The sequence below is a fragment of the Rutilus rutilus genome (genome assembly GCF_951802725.1).
Source record: "Rutilus rutilus genome assembly, chromosome: 25".
Classification (NCBI taxonomy): domain Eukaryota; kingdom Metazoa; phylum Chordata; class Actinopteri; order Cypriniformes; family Leuciscidae; genus Rutilus; species Rutilus rutilus.
The window spans coordinates 3,729,198-3,750,223 of NC_140229.1; the positions used below are offsets into that span (position 1 = coordinate 3,729,198).

Here is a 21,026-nt window from a genome sequence, read left to right on the forward strand (position 1 = left end):
TTTTTTCTCTCTCAACAATGCCATTTTGACTTGGTGCGACTTATACGGCAATATACTCCTGTGTGTATTTACAGTGTTCATCATATGTCTTTTATCCCAGGAAACCTTCAAGCTCCTCTGGGTTATGATAAGTTCAGCTACTCGTGGCGCAGTAAGAAAGGAACACGCTTCCATCAGTCCATTGGAAAGCATTACTCTGACGGCTACGGGCAGGGCGACATCTTGGGCTTTTTCATCCAGCTTCCAGACGAGACCGAAACCGCCAAGGCTCTGCCTGACACGTACAAGGACAAGGTATGAACACACTCAATAGTTTGTTCTTTTACTTCTTTTTTTAAAAACATTCTGGTATGATTTTTACTTTTAGTTCATGTCATCTATGTGCTAGCGCTCTCCTGAAGGCTAAAATGAATTCTCTAATGTCATCTTAAGTGATAATATTGTTGATTCTCCTCAAAGGCGCTGATCAAATTCAAAAGCTACTTGTACTTTGAAGAGAAAGATTACGTGGACAAGGCCGAGAAGAATTTAAAACCCACCAGTATCAGCCGAGTGAGTGTTTCATTGCATTGCATTGATGCATTCAAAATATTGCATTGCATCATCACTGATGTCTCATGTTTTTGTTTTTAGATGATATTTTTCAAGAACGGAGCGAATCAAGGTGTGGCCTATGAGAATCTGTTTGAGGGGATGTACTACCCCGCCATATCCCTCTACAAGAGCTGCACGGTATGGCCGTTTTCTACTAAAAATGTAAAACTTTTTATGCTTTGTTGGTCTTTTGTTTACACTACAGTGGCGTTTTGGGGGCCTGAAAATGCACACTTTTGAAAAAGGTTTCTAAGTGCAAGTTTTTGAAAACGATAAAGTTTTCGTCTCCGCCTACAAAAACGTCTTCAGTTTTATAACGTTTTATGACGTCATGCGTATTACGTGTTCAGTCTATAGGCATACGCGATGCGTACTTGACAACCAAAACGACAATGGACTACGACTACAGGACTGTTTGTGCTACTCAAGACACTGAATTTATTAACTCTTCTCCAGCAAAGTGTAGATTTACTACATCAATACCACTTCTACGACCAGCAGAGACGCATCATTTACCTTTATCGTGATTGTTTGTAGAAAAATGCTCATGTGTGCAGTATTTCTTACATCGCCAGCTACTGGCCTGGCATGCATAATACAGCGTTTTCAGTCGTTTTCGCAGGTCCGGGTGAACGGGGATCGTTTTGACAACTTAGTAGTCTTGTTGTCTTCCAAAAGTACCCTAATAAAGTCAGATTTTCCCTTTTGTGGGAGTAAAAAAGTTTTAAACAGATTTTCTTTGTTAATATGCAGCAGGAAAGAAGCTTTTTGATTTACTTTGTGCATATTATAACTTTCATCGTATTGTGGATCTTGCTTTTGATTATGGGCAACCACAAGTTTGGGGGTCGAAAAGATTTGAATTGTATTTGAAAGTCTCTTCTGCTCTCAAAGGCTGCATTTATTTGAAAAAAAATACAGTAAAAACAATAATATATGGAAATATTACACATCTATGAGACATATTCAGTCGCGTCTGATTTTTCAGGACATATTTATATCATTTAGAAAATGGTAATTTCTACAAATATGCCACCCAAAGTACGACCTGATGAGCTTTAGCACTCTCTCCCAGTAGGCTAGTTATATTTCCAGTCAGAGAAACAGAGGAAGCTTCCAAAAAAAAAAAAAGTGGCTTTATTTTATGATAGTCCGGAATAAAGAGAAACGCAACTGGCCCTGTCACACACTAGCACGCCCGCTTTTGGCCCGACAGTGGAAACGCGGCTAATGTGCAGCTTCCTCCAGTCCGGCTAAGCTAGATATCTTTGACCCCCTGCTTTAAAGTGTGTATCAAAAAGCTATCATTAGTTACTCTGTATATACTCTAGATGGTGCCGTATGAATGATGTGGAGATTATGCAATTGAAAAGAGCGTGTCTCACATCTATGAACCAAAACCACTGAGCCCATATACAATTATTAATGCCGTTTCCTCTCTCCAGGTGTCTGTTAATTTCGGACCACACTTTAAATACCCACCTAAAGACATCACATTTCAGCCAGTAAGTATGAAATCACACTTGAATACTTCTCCTATTTGCACGGATTGATATAATTCCTATGGGTAATTGCCAAAATAAAGGCATATTTCTTTGATATTTTGTTAACAGCCCATTAAATAAATTGCAATACCAAAATGATGGTTCGTTTTAAACTGAGACTGATTCATTGTATGATTGAAAGCAGGTGGACTTCGCACTACACCTTATTATTAGCGGCTTTGGCCCTTTGATTCTAGCGACGACATTAATACTGCGGATGACGTAGCATTAATCATTGAATGACTTTCTAGGGGAATTTCAGACACATGGATTCACTGGAAAGTATTGGACTGGAAAGAATGGGAAAACAAACACTGGTCCTTGAAAGTGCTTGAATTAAACAATAACTGCATTTTGTAAGAGTAGCATTGTGCTATTACAAAAAAATTGGCCTTTTATGTGCTGACTAAGCCAGATCAAAACGGCACTACTGAATGGGGGGGGGGGGGGGGAACGGGAAAAACCTGATTAAAAAAGAGGCGGATTTCCTTCATAAATCTCTCTTTACTTTGCAACAATGACTGATCGAGCATCACCCTTTATGTGCCATTTCAGTGCATGAACATAAATATCAATATTTCGTTAATACTTTATTTTACAGTGTCCATGTTACATGTACTTACCATAGTAATAACAGTAAATTATGCATAATTACACGCAACTAACCCTCAACCAAATCCTAATCCTACCCTAACCCTGTAGTAAGCACATTTTACTCTGTATATAAATGTATAATTACACTGTAACAGTGACACCTTAAAATAAAGTGTAACCAATATTTCTTTAGCTATAATGCCCAGTATTAAAGTACAATGATCTGCAGTGTTTTGAACTGTTTTCATGGTGTTGATTGATGTTTTGTCGTGAATCCTCAGATGAGTGACATGGGTTGGGGTGCAGTCATCGAACACACGCTGGCAGACATGCTGTACCACGTGGAGACGGACGTAGACGGCCGGCGGAGCCCACCGTGGGAAGGTTGAAGACCGACACTGTCTGAGAACACAGACTGACTGATATGGATGCCATATTCATAGCCCGTGTGTCTGAAAACTATCCCCTCATGCTTTTCATGGACCATTCAATGTCGAATATATTTGATTAAATCATCTGTTTTGTATCGGTTGTACCCGTCCCTTGTTTTTCATGCAGGATTGAGAGGGTTTTTCTCATAGAAATCAACGTGCATGTCTCATATTTCAGTTTTCTTAGTATGAAATATCATAGTGCAGAGTCCAGAGTATGATGTTGATAGAAGAATCCAGTTAGATCATGATGTATTTGGGGTGGAGTGTCTTTTATGCAAGTTAATGTTTCGTTACATTTCCTCATACTGCAGATTGTTCTTGGTATCAGTCATCCGATTTCATTTCCTTCATACAGCATCCTTATAGTGGTGTTTTTACCCTTAAAGCACATTAACCTGTTAAAGGCAGACGTTCAGTTGTGTGTGTCTGACCTGAGAGTGTTCTCAGAGGTCATGGGTTTCCATTCATGGTTTTTATTTTATTTGTTGTTTATTTGTTAATTGGTTTGTAGTCATTCAGATAGGTGTAAAATATCTTTTTTTGTAAACCATGTTTTATACACAAACTTGTTTTAATAAAGTTTCTCTTGAAAGACTTTAACCATTTCTGTTTTCATACATGAATGTTTTGTGATATTTCTACACTGAAAATTCAACATTTATGCAACAACCAAACACAATTTTCACAATGATTTTCTCTTTTCTTTACAAATTGAGCATACAAAGCATCTTAAATCATTTTTTTTTTTTGTAATATTAAAGTATGAAAACGTATTCCCAAACCCTGCAGATGGTAGGGTTTGTGACAGTACATTTACACAATATCTTTTAAATATTATTTAAACAATGTCTCTGAATAACCTCTCCAGTGATGAAGCCATCGTTTCTTTTAAAAAAGTAAAAAGGTAAATTCGCTTTTTTCCAGTCCTTACAGCTCTTCTGCAGATGAGGAGCGATATATTGGTTCAGCCTCCGGACCCCTGGGCTACAACAATAGAGATACAAAATAAAAGGTGTTTTTATTGTCATACGCACATTGCATTTTATATGTAAATTACATTAATATTCCAGGTAATTGAATGAGAATGACATCTGAGTTCGTGAGGGAAGTGTTGATGCTGTATTTGATTCTTTAACCGTTATTTTTGAATTGGATCTTTTTGATGAATCGGTTGATCCGATTCACAAGATTTATTCCCGCATCAAATCAGACGGATTTAAAATATAACTCACGAACTCGATTGATTATCAGGGTATAATTATGACTTAATGTGCTGTTTACCGTTGTTTGGAGATTTTAATAAAGTCATTAAAATAGGAATCTACGCTTGAGGGCGAAAGATTTTCCAACGCAAATTCGCAAAACGAATTTTGACGAATTCGACGCGTTAACCAACCAGAAAGCTGCAGAAAATATTATTCGCAGAAATGTTATATTTTAATTTGTATGTATGGGCGGATCTTTTGTAAGTACTTTAGGTAATAATTTAGCTGAAAGTCGTTTTAAACACAAGTAAATTATTTTTGCGGTTGTTAGCAGGCTAACTTATACGTCGTAAGTTAAAGACCAGTGTCTAGGAAATGTATTTATAACACATTACACACACCTCACTGCTTAAAATACCTTGTTAACATTAAATTGTTAAGTTATTCATTCAATGCGGTAAAGCTGAAATATGCAAACCGCCTTAGTAGGCTATGCTTAATATGCATAAATGCCAGAGGCTAACCTGTTTAAACTGCTGAATAGATGAAATTTTCCATTACGATTCATAACGTGAGAAATGCTTGTGAATAAATTGACAGCCTATCTGTGAATCTTCAACATGTTTGTCATTTTATTGACAAATGGAGAGCTATTTTTGGAGCCTCGTAATCAAAATAACTTTCCCCTCCCTCTTGCAGTGACATATCTTTTCTCTGATCTTTTCTCTTTTCTCTGAGGACAACCTGTCACTCATATGATATCCAAAACCATTCAGTGACCTCCAGATGGACAAAATTAAGTCTGGCCCTGAAAAATGTTCTTGTAGGAGAAGCTGTTTCTATGAAAGCTTGTTTCCGCCACAGAATAAAACAATTTAAAATATAATTGTGACTTTTAATCTCACAATTGCGAGTTTACATCTAGCAATTCAGACTTTTTTCTCAATAAACTCACAATTGCGAGATACAAAGTCAGAATTACGAGACATAAACTCGCAATTGCGAGTTATAAAGTCAGAATTGCTTGATATAAAGTTGCAATTATATGTTATAGTCAGAATTGCGTGATGTAAACTCGCAATTGCATGTTATAAAGTCAGAATTGCGTGATGTAAAGTTACAATTGCTTGTTATAAAGTCAGAACTCAAGTCAAACTTGCAATTCCGAGATATAAAGTCAGAATTGCGAGATTTAAAGTTATAATTATGTGTTATAAAGTCAGAATTGCGTGATATAAAGTTGCAATTGCTACTTTATAAAGTCAGAACTCAAGTATAACTCTGAATTCTGACTTCTTTTCTTAGAATTGTGAGATATAAACTCACAATTGCGAGTTAAAAAGTCCAATCCTGAGGGAAAAAAATACTTTTTTTCAGAATTGCGATTTTACATCTTGCAAATCTGACTATAACTCACAATTGCGAGTTCACATCGCATAATTCTGACTTTATAACTCGTAATTGTGAGTTTATATCATGCAATTCTGACTTTTATCACACGCAATTGCGACTATACACTCACCTAAAGGATTATTAGGAACACCTGTTCAATTTCTCATTAATGCAATTATCTAATCAACCAATCACATGGCAGTTGCTTCAATGCATTTAGGGGTGTGGTCCTGGTCAAGACAATCTCCTGAACTCCAAACTGAATGTCAGAATGGGAAAGAAAGGTGATTTAAGCAATTTTGAGCGTGGTATGGTTGTTGGTGCCAGACGGGCCGGTCTGAGTATTTCACAATCTGCTCAGTTACTGGGATTTTCACGCACAACCATTTCTAGGGTTTACAAAGAATGGTGTGAAAATGGAAAAACATCCAGTATGCGGCAGTCCTGTGGGCGAAAATGCCTTGTTGATGCTAGAGGTCAGAGGAGAATGGGCCGACTGATTCAAGCTGATAGAAGAGCAACTTTGACTGAAATAACCACTCGTTACAACCGAGGTATGCAGCAAAGCATTTGTGAAGCCACAACACGCACAACCTTGAGGCGGATGGGCTACAACAGCAGAAGACCCCACCGGGTACCACTCATCTCCACTACAAATAGGAAAAAGAGGCTACAATTTGCAAGAGCTCACCAAAATTGGACAGTTGAAGACTGGAAAAATGTTGCCTGGTCTGATGAGTCTCGATTTCTGTTGAGACCTTTAGATGGTAGAGTCAGAATTTGGCGTAAACAGAATGAGAACATGGATCCATCATGCCTTGTTACCACTGTGCAGGCTGGTGGTGGTGGTGTAATGGTGTGGGGGATGTTTTCTTGGCACACTTTAGGCCCCTTAGAGCCAATTGGGCATCGTTTAAATGCCACGGCCTACCTGAGCATTGTTTCTGACCATGTCCATCCCTTTATGACCACCATGTACCCATCCTCTGATGGCTACTTCCAGCAGGATAATGCACCATGTCACAAAGCTCGAATCATTTCAAATTGGTTTCTTGAACATGACAATGAGTTCACTGTACTAAAATGGCCCCCACAGTCACCAGATCTCAACCCAATAGAGCATCTTTGGGATGTGGTGGAACGGGAGCTTCGTGCCCTGGATGTGCATCCCACAAATCTCCATCAACTGCAAGATGCTATCCTATCAATATGGGCCAACATTTCTAAAGAATGCTTTCAGCATCTTGTTGAATCAATGCCACGTAGAATTAAGGCAGTTCTGAAGGCGAAAGGGGGTCAAACACAGTATTAGTATGGTGTTCCAAATAATCCTTTAGGTGAGTGTATCATGTAATTCTGACTTTTTTCTCACAACTGCGAGTTCGTACCATGCAATTCTGAGGAAAAAAGTCAGAATTGCGAGATGTTAACTCGTAGTTGCAAGAAAAAAAGTCAGAATTATGAGATAAAACCCTCGCAATTACCTTTTTTAAGTTTTTACTCGTGGCGTAAACAAGCTTCTATACGTTTCACTCGCATATACACCACAACAGGAAAGAAAAGACTATTGGAACTTCCGTTTCATGCCGACTTTAAATTGTAAATGACCTGGAATATTCTGTTAATCAAAGCACTGTCATACTGTAGGTAGTCATAGTGCAATGTTGTCATTTAAGGGCTCCTTACTCGTCTCCTGAAGATTCTGTTCAGCAGCCCCTGTCGAGTGTATTCTGGAGAACTATGATTGGAGAACTGAGTCTCCAAGCCGTTCTGCAGGATCACCATGTTACGGTCCAGATCGGGTGTTCTTGTTCCACGTGGCCCAAAAACATTCAGGTCCTTGAAACACTCTGTCTCAATCATCTAGATGAATTTTATAAATGCATATATTATGAACAGTTAATATAACAGAAACATAAATATACATTGCTCTTCTCTAGGTTTCTTCCCTACCTCATTCTGCCAGGGCACAGGCACGCTACCTGTGTTAAACTTGCTGTAGAAATTATCATCGACCTGATCAAGGATCACTCCTTTAACCGTGGAGAACTGATCGATGTCCAGGATGTCCGCGCAGTAAACGGCTCTCGGCTGGTGGAGAGAAGAAAATCTGATGAGAAAATGAACATCACAGGATTGATTTCAGGTGAGAAACAAGACACTCACGTCAGGGACAAAAGATGGCGGCATCCTTCCAGCCTCAAGTCTCGTAAAGTTGATGTTCGTAAAGAACGAATGACCTTTGATGGCCTCTGCTCCTTGCCTGAACTTGCAGCCCAGTCGCTCCTTTGGGTTTTTAGCCAGGAGCTAAATTGAAAAGCAATTCGAAAAATGTATAGTATTCCTTTTGAATGGACAATAAGACCTAGATTAGATCTGATCATATCAGAAGAAGATTGCAAATATGTGGCCTCACGCTTTTGCAGATGGATGAGGTGTCCTCGTCGAACTTCTTTCCGTACTGCTCGATCGTCTCCAGAACTCTTCTTTCCACCTCATTTCTGGGCAGCCGTTCCTTGTGGTTGCGGAACGGAGGTTTTCCGGCCGTCATCTCGTAGATTAGACACCCGAGTCCCCACCAGTCTGCACTAAAACTATAGTATGTGTTTGTGATGACTTCTGGTGCTGGCCATGTGAAAAATATCAGGGATATAAAAATTATTTAAAAAAAAAAATATATATATATATTATTTTTTTTGCATTGTGACTTTATTTTAATAATAATTAAAAAATGTCCCCATGTTATTATTACCTTAAATCCAAGCAAACTAATTCTCATAATCTTTTATTAATCTGTAAAGCATGTTTACACTATCGTAGAATTTGTCGTTCTGCATTTATGCTGAATTATAAAGATATATAACAATCTAAAAAGTGAAACACCTGGGCATATTCATGTTAAATTTGGAAATAAAGTCAGAATGAAAATATAATAATCTAAAAAAAATATATAATAAATATTGTTTTCTATAATAAATACTACTGTTCAAAGGTTTTTGGGTCAGTAAGATTTTTTTTTTTTTTTTAAGATATTAATATATTTATTCAGCAAGGATATATTAAATTGATCAAAAGTGACAGTAAAGACATTTCTAATGTTACAAAACATTTCTATTTCAAATAAATGCTTCTCTTTTAAACTGTCTATTCATCAAATAATCCAGATTTTTTTTTAAATCATTGTTTAAATATGAAGCAGCACAACTGGTTTCAACATTGATAATAATCAGAAATGTTTCTTGAGCAGCAAATCTTCATATTAGAATGATTTCTGAAGGATCATGTGACACTGAAGACTGGAGTAATGATGCTGAAAATTCAGCTTTGATCACAGAATATATTACATTTTACAATATATATATATATATAGAAAACAGTTATTTTAAATGTTAATATTATTTCACAATATGACTGTTTTTACTGTATTTGTGTTCAAATAAATAAACGCATAAGATACTTCTTTAAAAAAAATCTTACTGACCACAAACTTTTGATTGGTCTAGTGTATATAATATTTAATACGATTTAATACGATTGACTAAAACTGCTGTTATGTTTAAAATCTATGAAGATGATTTTCATACCCATGTAACCCACAGTTCCCACTCTTCCCTTCACGACTCTTTCTTCTGGCAAGATTACGGCGAGTCCCAAATCAGAGATCCGAATGTGACCTGTCAGATACAGGGAAAGGATAAATATTTAACAGGAAAAGGAACTTTTCACAGTTTTTAACCCCTTAACTGTCACCCCCCTTTTTCAGGATGGACATTAAAATGCACTATTCAAGCTTAAATGGTTGTAATTCAAGAATGCTTTGGAGTATATACCTAAGTTTGGTCTTGTTTTAAAGGGAAAAAATAGCAATTATTGCTGAAGTGCAAAGGCACTTCAAAAAATGTAAGTATGAAAAAGTTATGGAAGTTTAAATTTACATTAAATCAAATATCATTTATTTAATGTTTTTTCTTTTATATAAAATATATATTTTACAAAATATTTTTACTATAAAATTACTATAAAATCAAAGCCATATATCTAACAAAGTTGTGTTCTAAATTTGAAGTTGATATCACAAAAATTGAAGTTCCCATGAGATTTTGTTTAGGCGTAATACCAGAAATAGCCACCGGGTGACATTGAATTCCATTGAATTTAATTGTATGCATTCTGCCATAACGAATTAATACATTTCTGTCCAAATAACACTTCTGTCACAAAATATGGAACCTTGAGACTCAGACCTTTCTGAAAATATATGCGTTTTGTCAAGATTAGAAAAGATTTTGTTCATAAATTATGAAACATGATGACACCAAAAAGGGGAGGAGCCTGATAAAATAATTTAGAGTACTGTTTCTATGGTAACGCAATGTCCAATTTCAAAACGGTTTTCACAGGATGAATTCTGAGATCGTAAGCTTTCAAATGATACCTAATTTATGATAACTACTAAAATATGTAATGTAATAAAAAAAAACGATAAAAAAGATATTATATTTTAGAGGATAATATATATATTATACTTTTTAGAGGATATTATTTTATAATTTTTTATTGACAAATACTAGATTATATGTTATATTATGAACTTTTAGCATGAAAACCAACGTTTCAATTATTAAAAGTGTGTGCGTCAACTTTTTGTGACAAAGGTCAAAACTGTAGATTTTTTGAGGTGCACTCTTCATCTATTTCTGTTCGTACATAATTTCTAACAAAAAACAGTGCTAAAATATCTATTTAGGAGCCTTTGACCTTTCCAACGATATATAGTTTGTCATGATTAGATTAGTATTTAACTGTAATATTTTGAAGTAAACTTAAACGTCCCGCTACCGGGACGGTGACAGTTTAGGGGGCTAAACCTCTCTAGGCTGAGAACTAGTTTCCTGATCCAGGCTTCCTTACCGAATACCTGGAAGGAAAAAATCCTGAAAAGAGTTCTTTATTCAAAGCGTCGTCTAAAATGAAATGTAAGAAACTGGAATTCTACATATAGTGGCCCCGAAATGTATTTGTATATACATGCTCACCAAAACACTTGACAAAGATCTTTCAGAATTTAAGCGCAGATAAACACACTTTATCTTAGGGCTGCACCATTATGACAAAAATCATAATTGCCGATTATTCCCTTGAAATTGTAATTGCGATTATTAATTACGATTATCACAATTTACATTGAATATATTCAATGTAAATTGTGATAATCGTAATTAATAATTGACATATTATACATGTTTACTTAAAAATTGTGAACACACACACTGTCCCCCTTTACTTAACATACACATAAATTGTAAGAATATGACTAATAGTAAAGACTAATAAGAAATAAACATTAGGTATAGATGCTAAAGCTATTAAATAGCAGTCCCAAACTAGCTTTTGTTAATACAAAGTTGGTATGAGCCACCACAATAATTTAAATATATAAAAAATAACACAAAGTGAAAATAAAGTGGCATTTTGGGGTTAATATTGAAACGACAGTTACCATGGTGAATACGCAATATTAACAAGAACTGTTAATGAAACATGGAAACTGCTCCTGGTGAATAGAATGAAAATCATTCCTGCATGCAAATCCTTCTCAGCTAACACACGACATACCAGTAACGTGATTTATTGCTATTTTACTTCTATTTCGTGACTTACTAATTTACAACGTAACAACGTTGCATGCTCGTAGTTTCCTTTGCACTTTATACACAGCGCGCGCCGCCGCATTTGCGCGTGCAATTGAAGAGTGCGCGCTACGAGCACAGTAGCCTATAACGGCTGACATGACAGGAACGTCCGTTTTTCTGAGGTGAAAGACTTTTTATTTCAGCGTACACATACGTCGCTGCCTGGTAGTTCCTATTGTGCTGGGTTTTCTAAAGTAGTTGTGAATCGCCTCTTATAACATGCTCTAAATGCACGCAGAGTGTTTTTTATTTTTTTTGTAATCGCGGCTTTGAACGATTACGTAATCGTGGCATCCATAATCGTAATCGCGATTAGAAATTCGATTAATTGTGCAGCCCTACGATAGCGTTCTCACTTTTGTAACCATGATGCAAGAGTCCAAAAACTGTTTGAGCAACTAAAGTAAAAGTTTTCTATGCAACCCACTTTGACGTGCTTTCATTTCCTTGTTTATGATAACAAAAGCAATTTTGGAGAAATGTTTCCTGGTGGAGATTATGAGAGTTGATTATGCTAAAAATAGAAAGTAAGGGGAAATTTGAGATCCTGAAGTGAATGTTACATAGCTTGTATGGGCAGTAATTATAATGTCTTTTTTTTTATTTTATTTTTATGAGGAAGTGCACATACCATTATCATCCAGTAGAATGTTTTCTGGCTTTAAATCTCTGATAGAAATGAAACAAAACACATGTAATTATGAGCGAAGCATAATCTGTTTAATTCGATTTCTGGAAAGTATGTCAGGTTGCCAAATATAATCTGTAACTGCATCCAGCCCATTAAAAGTCAAACCTCGGTTTTATGGCCTACCTATAAACAATGGATTTTTCATGAAGATGGCCCAGGCCGCAGAGGATCTCAGCAGCATAAAACTGTACTCTTTCTTTGTTGAGCCCCTCTGTGCCCATGTTATAGATGTGAAACCTCAGGTCTCCTCCGTTCAGCAGCGACAGCACCAGGCAAAGAGCCTCTTTTGACTCATAAGCATATGCTAAACTCACCTGACATATTCAAATAAACACACAGACGGACAATTTACACAAAACCGATCACATTTACAGTGCAATAAATATAATTATGATGTAAACATATACAGTACTGTGCAAAAGTCTTTATTTTTTATTAATAAAAAAGGTTTTAAGCCAGTTATTTATATATTTTGCTGTAGTGTTTCAGTAGGAAATATCAGTTTACTTCTACAGACATTGTTTTTGACATTAATTGTAATAATCCAGTGAGATTTGTGTATGCACAAGGAGTCTGACAACAGCCGGTATGATCTGATCTCACCATCATCGAGTCCGTCTGTGATTACATGAAGAAACAGAAGAAACTGAGACAGACTAAATCCAGAAGAACTGCGGGAACGTCTCCGAGACGCTTGAAGAAACCTTCCTGCAAAGCTACAGTACTGTGAAGAGTACTGGCACTTGTGTTAAAATGCTGTATAGTGAGGATGCTTTCAAAAATATTGACATAAATATATTTTATTTATCAATTAACTTCTATTAACTAAATTAGATAAATATTTGGTGTGAGCTTTTTAAACAGCTTTTGTCCAGGTACACTTGCTCATAGTGTTTCAGGTATCTTTGCAGGTCAGTTTCTTCAAGCGTCTCGGAGACGTTCCCGCAGTTCTTCTGGATTTAGTCTGTCTCAGTTTTTTCTGTTTCTTCATGTAATCGCAGACGGACTCGATGATGGTGAGATCAGATCATACCGGCTGCTGTCAGACTCCTTGTGCATACACAAATCTCACTGGATTATTACAGTTATGGTAAAATTAATGTTTGGAAATGTAATCTGATATTTCCTACTGAAACACTACTGCAAAATATATCAATAACTGGCTTAAAACCATAAAAAAATTTGGTGAAAACACTGACGTGCCTAAGACTTTTGCACAGTTCTGTATATAAGAGAAAAAGAAACTATGTTTTGCTTAAAGAAATTGATTTTTACTACCTAAAAAAAAAAAATATATATATATATATAATATACATTTATGATATAGATATGAAAAATATAGATATATGTGTCTATATATACACATATTATATATACAGTGCCCTCCACAATTAATGGCACCCCTGGTAAATATGATCAAAAATGGCTGTAAAAAATAAATCTGCATCGTTTATCCTTTTGATCTTTCATTCAAAAAATTTGCAAAATCCTAACCTTTCATTGAAGTACAAGAATTGAAAGTGGGGGGAAATCACATTATGAAATCAATGTTTTTCTCCAAAACACGTTGGCCACAATTATTGGCACCCCTAGAATTTTTTACGAGTAAAATATCTCTGAAGTATATTCCCATTAATATTTACCTTTTTTAGTACACCAGGGTGACTAGGAACATGAAACTGTCCAGCTATGACTTCGTGTTTCACAGGAGTTTAAATATGAGGAAACACAAAGGCCAAATCCCCTTAATCATCCATCACAATGAGTAAAACCACAGAATATAGTTCTGATGCGTAGCAAAAGATTGTTGAACTTCACAAAATAGAAAGTGGCTGTAAGAAAATATCTAAAGAATTGAAAATCCCCATTTTGACCATCAGGGCAATAATTAAGAAGTTATAATCAACTAATGATGTTACGAATCTGCCAGGAAGAGGACGTGTGTCTATATTGTCTTAATGGACGGTGAGGAGGAAAGTTTGAGTGGCCAAAGACTCTCCAAGGATCACAGATGGAGAATTGCAGAGATTAGTTGAGTCTTGGGGTAAGAAAATAAAAATTTTAGTAAAAACTAAAAAAAAAACTACATCCCCACATGTTGTTTGGGAGGGTTTCAAGAAAAATCCTCCTCGCTCCTCCAGAAACAAACTCCAGCAAATTTAATTGTCAGACACGACTGGAACTTCAAACGGCACAGGGTTCTGTGGTCAGATGAGACTAAAACAGAGCTTTTTGGCAGCAAACACACTAGATGGGTTTGGTGAACACAAGGATAAAAAGTACCCCATGTGTACAATTTAATATACCGTTGGATCTTTAATGTTGTGGGCATATTTTTCTGCTGGAGGTCCTGGACTTCTTGTTCAGATACATGGCATCGTGGATTCTATCAAATATCAACAGATAAAAAATCAAAACCTGACGCCTTCTGCTAGAAATCTTATAATGGGCCGTGGTTGGATCTTCCATCAGGACAACGATCCAAAACAAACATCAAAATCAACACAAAAATGTGTTGCGGAGCACAAAATGAAGCTTCTGCCATGAGCGTCCCAGTTCCCTGACCTGATGAGTGGGCTGAACTGAAGAGAAGAAGCACAAACATGGATCTGGGAATCTGAAGGATCTGGAGAGATTCTGTATGGAGGAACGGTCTCTGATCTCTTGTCAGGTGTTCTCCAAACTCATCAGGCATTATAGGAGGAGACTCAGAGCTGGTATCTTGTCAAAAGGAGATCGCAAAAAGTATTTAATAAAAGGGTGCCAATAATTGTGGCCAACGTGTTTTGGAGAAAAACATTTATTTCATAATGTGATTTCCCCCCCACATTCAATTCTTTTACTTCAATGAAAGGTTAGGATTTTGCAAATTTTTTGAATGAAAGATCAAAAGGACAAACGATGCAGATTTATTTTTTACAGCCAGTTTTGATCATATTTACCAGGGGTGCCATTAATTGTGGAGGGCACTGTAGATACAATCTTCTTTCTATCTTATGTTTTTGATTTCGGAGTGAAATATGACCTGGATGTGTCTTGACCAGTTTTGTGAGTTTCACCCAAGCAGAAATAGTCATTTAAGCATGAAGTTTTACGTCAAACGATTGCTGATAATAATCATGAATCTCACCACAAATCTGCTGTTGAGCCGTTCTAGAATCTGTTTCTCATTGAGGGCCATGGCTTCCCCACTTTGCTTCTTAACACGTTTCTTCTCCAGTTTCTTACATGCATACATTTTCCCTGATGCCCGGACCTGACACGCACAAACCTATAATGAGAGGCTTCATGTTACCTTCCCACGTTTTCCTCTTCATTTCTAATATAAGCTTCTGTGGACATGATTATCTGTACTATTGTGCTCTTACCTCTCCAAACCCACCCTTTCCCAAAACACGGTATTCTCGAAATGTATTTCTGGTGATTTGGCGTCTGCGGGGATGAAAGCGATGTCACATTCAAAACACAAACAGCATTGCTTTAAAGGGGTCATATAATGGTACATGCACTTTTACAAGTTGGTTGTACTGAAATGTGTGTTGGCAGTGCCTGTACACAACCATCATAAAATTATAAAAATCCATCCAGTGTTTTTTTTAATCTTCTTATATGTTTTCCCCCGTCTCAAATCAAGCCGTTCGATTTTGTGATGTCACAAAATCGACGCCCTTCCCACTATTGTTGATTGACAGCAGCGAGTTGATACGCTGGAGCAGAATGGCGTCTAAGCGATTGTGGTGTTCTGTTATTGGGTGTAATGAGGAACACAGCATCATTTTGATGTTCCTAAATCCGAACCGCTGAAGACGCAGTGGCTGAGTTTTGTTTTCGAAGGGAATATTCTCCACGATCAACGTCAATGCTTTCATGTTTGCGCGAATCATTTCACACACCAGACTGCTTTATAAACGAGGGTCAGTATAAAGCTGCTTTTGCTAAGAAGCTGCTCCTGAAAAAAGGATCGGTACCAACTATTCGTGTTCCTGCTGCACCTCCAGAAGAAGAAGTGAGTGTAACGTTTTACTAACCTTTATATTAATCTTTGCAAATCGCTTGCTGCACGCTTCACGATGAATGCGGCTAAGGTTTACACTCAGGGTACATTACGGCATGTTTTCTATGTACGACGTTCTCAATATAATTCATAATCCCACGTTTATAATGAACAACGCGTTATGGTGTTATTATTAAAAACGGTGTACGCACAGAACAGAGGGGCGGGGTGAGCAAAACTCATTATCATTTAAAGACACATGCACTTAAACGGCGTGCTGAAAACAGAGCTGTTTTTGACCAGGTAAAATCAGTGTTTTCTTACAATACTAATGAGAAATTTTTAATTAAAGTATATTACAAACTTTTCATTTAGACCCTACAGTATCATATTAGCTTGTACAAAAATGGCATTATATGACCCATTTAAAATGATTGAAAAATCCCACATCTGGCCCACACTAACCTCTCAACCATCTTCCACTGCAGGAATCGGTCAAAGTACATGCTTTTCTGATACTCTGCAAATGGAGCTCCGCTCAGATACTCATGAAGTGCCCTACAAGACCCAATAAATGACAAACACGTCAACACATCAATGCTCACGGACACACATGCACAAAGACAGTGCGCTGATCGTGGAACTGACTTTTGGCAGTTGCTGAAGATATCTCCAGAAGCTTTGAGCTCCAGGTCGCTGCTGCACTCCTCGAGTTCTCTGTGGACGATCTCCCGCACCCTAGAAGACTGAACACACGCACGACGTCACGAAAACCGCTTTCCCAGCTAACAGAGAATGTTCTCGCAGCCTTATTCTTCCAGTAACGTTCTTTCAAAGTTATCTGGTCTTTAATAATGCTCTCAAAACGTTAGCACAAAAACACATCATACATGGAGCGTGTTTTTATTATTATTAGTTGGGCATCCGTCTAACGGTATTTAAATGTTAATGTTCAGAGAACATTCGAAAGTAACGTTCCAATAATGTCGGAACATTCGGAACATTCAGAGATACTTTTGATACGTGTGCAAAACGTTCTTAGAAAATATCTTTGTTAGCTGGGTTCTTTCATGTGAAACACTAACCCTAATTTGCACTGTTTTCTAACTGCAGATATGACGCTTTGATTATCAGATTGGGAGTGGAGAGGAAGGAATAAAAGCATGTCTCAAGACCTGTGAGGTGAGATATTTTGCGATGAGCTGCTTGCCAAAGTTCTTTCTCTTGTCATCCGGTGTGACCTCATATTCCACCTGGAAGAGCACAAACAGAGTATTCATTCACTAACATCAACAAGCAAATTACATTTCACGAAATGTTAGCCTGACAAATACACTTTAATAATGATTTTTCGAAGTTGTAAATAAAACAAAGATTATACTTCATGTTTAATTCAATGTGTTACTTGCCATTTCTTTGTAATTATTTGTGAAATTTACAAATGTTACAAATTGGAACGTTAAAAATTTGATTTTTTGATGATTACTATTTAATAAGATATATCGCTATTTCAGTTTTATTTTGATTAATTGTGCAGGCCTGTTTATTTTGTTACGTTCCCACTTTAGTCTAGGGGATTTAAAGAGGGAGTGACAAATGATGTAACAAAAATAAATAAATAAACGTGAGAAATCTCCTTTCCCTCTATCCCAGCTCTAATTACTTTTCACATTTATATCCAAAAGGCTACACAACACCCATTGATTTACACTTTGTCACAAAAGGAAACTGAAAGAGTATGCTTAATGAGTTTTTCCTTTATTAATTATTAGCTTTTCATCAACTCACTAACCCCAGTATGGGGAACCCAGTATTAGACAAAAGATAATACCGTTTCATCCAAGAGGTTAATGCAATGCTGCAGATCATATTTAGTTGCACAGTAAAGGCGGAACAGTTGATTTCCGATGGGCTGTTTCACACACAGACTGTCATAGTCTCGCTCTGGAAAACAGAATGAGTCGTGATTTATTGAAAACGATACAGTGCATTCCAGGGATTAGAGGCACAAATCTTAAATGACAGGAGGATATTATCTTTACAGTATTCATTTCTAATATGTGACCCTGGATCACAAAACCAGTCATAAGTCGCACGGGTATATTTGTGGCAATAGCCAACAATACATTGTATGGGTCAAAATTATCGATTTTTCTTTTATGGCAAAAATCATTAGGATATAAAGTAAAGATCATGTTCCATGAAGGTATTTTGTAAATTTCCAGCCGTAAATATATAAGACATTTATTTTTGTGAGTGAATGCTGCACAATCGCCAACATAAATGTAGAACTTTAAAGGAGATTTTCTCAATGTTTCGATTTTTTTGCACTCTCAGATTCCAGATGTTCAATAGTTGTATCTCGACCAAATATTGTCATATCCTAACAAACTATTCATCAATGGAAAGCTTATTTATTCAGCTTTCAGATGATGTATACATCTCAATGTCAAAAAATGTACCCATGTGACTGGTTTTGTGGTCCAGGGTCACATATTGACATCTTTGCTGTATATAAAGTCCACAATTAAAATATTTAAAAAAGCAATTCCCCAACTTTTGTCCTTCTCACCAATGCTTTTCTCCAACTCTATGCACTCGTTTATGTGTGGGAAACGCAGAATTTCCCTCCATTTTCGACTCCTTCCTTTGCGGTTCGCGCCATTACCAACTGCACAATGGAAGAAAGAGAAAAACTGTTTCCAAAAAGAGTTTTACAGTTTATGAGAACCCGATTCTGGTGCTTTAAAGAACCCAAAAATGAACCATCAAGTTCAGAAATGCATGATTGTCCATTAGATGTCCATTCAGAAATTACTGTTATTATTGAAATTGTATTGAAATACAGGAATTGTGTTTCCATGAAATTACACATTAAACAAAGTACATTTAATAATTGGGTTTATGCATGTATTTATTTATTTAATCTCATTTAGAGTACTTTAACGATCCATATTGTGTGCTCTTGAAATGTTCAGAAATCAAAAAATGCTGTTGATTACTATTGATGCAGCTCATTAAGTCTAAGGACTAGAAGGATTTATTTTATTATTCTATCAAGGTTATGTTGATAAAAGGTTAGAAGTGCAATGCAGGTAGTAGAAATGTGTGTGTGTGTGTGTAAAAATAGATGCCTTATTAATCACGTGTGTGCGTTTGTGTAAAAATAGATGCTTTATTAATTACATTTGTGTGTTTGTAAGTGTGTGAAATGTTTGCATGATGGTTTGTTGACAGTAAAACTGCAGAGAATCCATGGCATCCTCTACTATACGTGCCTGCTCTAAAAATAGCAGTAGGAATGAAGCTCTAGGTCTATAGGATGACTGATATCAGATTTGAGATGCCACACCTGTACTGTTCAGAAAACCAAAACACAACATGCAAAAGTACAGCTTCATAATGCTAGAAAGTCTTCACTTGGGCAGTTAGTGCTGAAGACACTTGAAAAGTTGACAAAACATGACAGGTTTTGCTTATTTTGAAACAGCAACTAAAGCTATTTTTAGAGCTCAGATTAGTGGAATAGCAGGTACTGCTGACAGGCTGTGAACCGCAGCTAAAGAAGTCAGACCTGTTTGTGATGCAAGCCCCGCAAAGGCTTTGTGTGTCTGGTTTTGTTTTGAGGTCAGAGTATTTCAGGTTAGAGGCGCAGGACAAACGAAAATATGTTGAATGAGCTGTTTCTTTTGCTCACAGCCACCGAAGAACAGGGAACTAAAGCGAACGTTAAAACGTGTTTTAAAACAGTCTTTGCAATCCTTAAGCATAAAATATACTTAAGTTGACACGTATATCTAGACTTTTTTAAAACAAACATCAAGATTTTAGGATCAAATTAGGTTCAAAGTTCCAGTATGTGAGTTTTTTTATTACTGTTTTGTCTTCACTCAGTGAGCGAAATACGTTTTAAAAGTATACTTATATTGCTTAGTCTCTCATAAAAGCATAATAATTTTAAAATAATCAACAAAATACTGTTTAAAATTATTTGAAATGTTACACCACAGGACATGTCAGCTACCCAAAAGCATTTCAACTACCCATAAAATGTTTAAGTCTGAGGTTTGAATCAGTTTAATTAATTTTGTACTTTTCACATTAACTAATGTCAAAGAAACAAATCAACTCAACTCACAATCCTTTCCTACAATCTGTTGAAACACATTAAAAATGTTTTATCTCAGCTCATATGTTATGACAACAGTATTTGATATACTGATTTAATGTTTTAGTTTTTTCATAAAAATCCATTTTCATCACATGTAAGGAAAAACAGGCGGATAAATATTCTTACCTTCTCGTGCTCTTATGAGTGCACTGTTTGCAACCATTGATTCAATCTCCATTTCTGCAGTGTCATCCGATGAAAGTCAGTTGAAAGTTGGGAATTCTGCATTTAAAACTGATTTTCCTCCTATAATGTGCACCGAATCATCACAAATTTAGTGAGGTAGAAATGCACTGAACTGAGATAACTTACATCTCCGGTGCATGCTATCAGAGTGAAGCCTTCTCTGACAAATGACAACTTAACTTTCTTGTTCTTGTGTTGCCCAATCTTGTTTCACCTGTACAGGTGACCTGACAGGTGATGCTTTGGATGCCACAGACGCATAGTGACGTCACACTTTCCGGGAGGATGTAGCTGAACTTCAAGCCAACGTCTCACTCAGAGGAGACTGAATTTAAACTTCCATTAAAAGATTTAGAAAGTCCAAATATGATAAATACAATCTAATAAACTGTATATTGTCCCATATAAAGTAAGTAATATAAAATAAGTTAGGATATAAAAATGTGACTTATGTGCAGGATAAACTGTAATGGGGCAATTTATATTACATTCACAGCATTTAAAAAAGAACATGGTATATGTATCACA

General features: G+C 36.4%; 2 protein-coding genes across 4 annotated transcripts in view; one reads left to right on the plus strand and one right to left on the minus strand.

The window, feature by feature from the left end:
- Window positions 1-3,766, plus strand: part of ash2l (ash2 like, histone lysine methyltransferase complex subunit) — a 22,583-nt gene extending 18,817 nt beyond the window's left edge. For all 3 annotated transcript variants that reach the window (XM_084400845.1, XM_084400846.1, XM_084400847.1), the window contains 5 exons: window positions 101-294; window positions 460-552; window positions 634-732; window positions 2,040-2,099; window positions 3,014-3,766. In XM_084400845.1, coding sequence (XP_084256971.1) covers window positions 101-294; window positions 460-552; window positions 634-732; window positions 2,040-2,099; window positions 3,014-3,121 — 554 coding nt within the window. In that variant the 3' untranslated portion in view covers window positions 3,122-3,766. The remainder of the gene's footprint in view (window positions 1-100; window positions 295-459; window positions 553-633; window positions 733-2,039; window positions 2,100-3,013) is intronic.
- grk5 (G protein-coupled receptor kinase 5) lies at window positions 3,665-20,695 on the minus strand. Its single transcript, XM_084400848.1, has 16 exons — window positions 20,439-20,695; window positions 18,714-18,812; window positions 17,973-18,085; window positions 17,317-17,394; window positions 16,790-16,887; window positions 16,607-16,699; window positions 15,516-15,579; window positions 15,278-15,418; window positions 12,271-12,461; window positions 12,088-12,125; window positions 9,348-9,437; window positions 8,180-8,388; window positions 7,930-8,070; window positions 7,717-7,854; window positions 7,450-7,626; window positions 3,665-4,150 (listed from the first exon to the last, which is right to left on the minus strand). Exons 1-16 carry the CDS (start codon window positions 20,488-20,490, stop codon window positions 4,094-4,096), a joined length of 1,779 nt encoding a protein of 592 aa, XP_084256974.1. The 5' UTR covers window positions 20,491-20,695; the 3' UTR covers window positions 3,665-4,093.
- Between the last annotated feature and the right edge of the window lie 331 nt (window positions 20,696-21,026).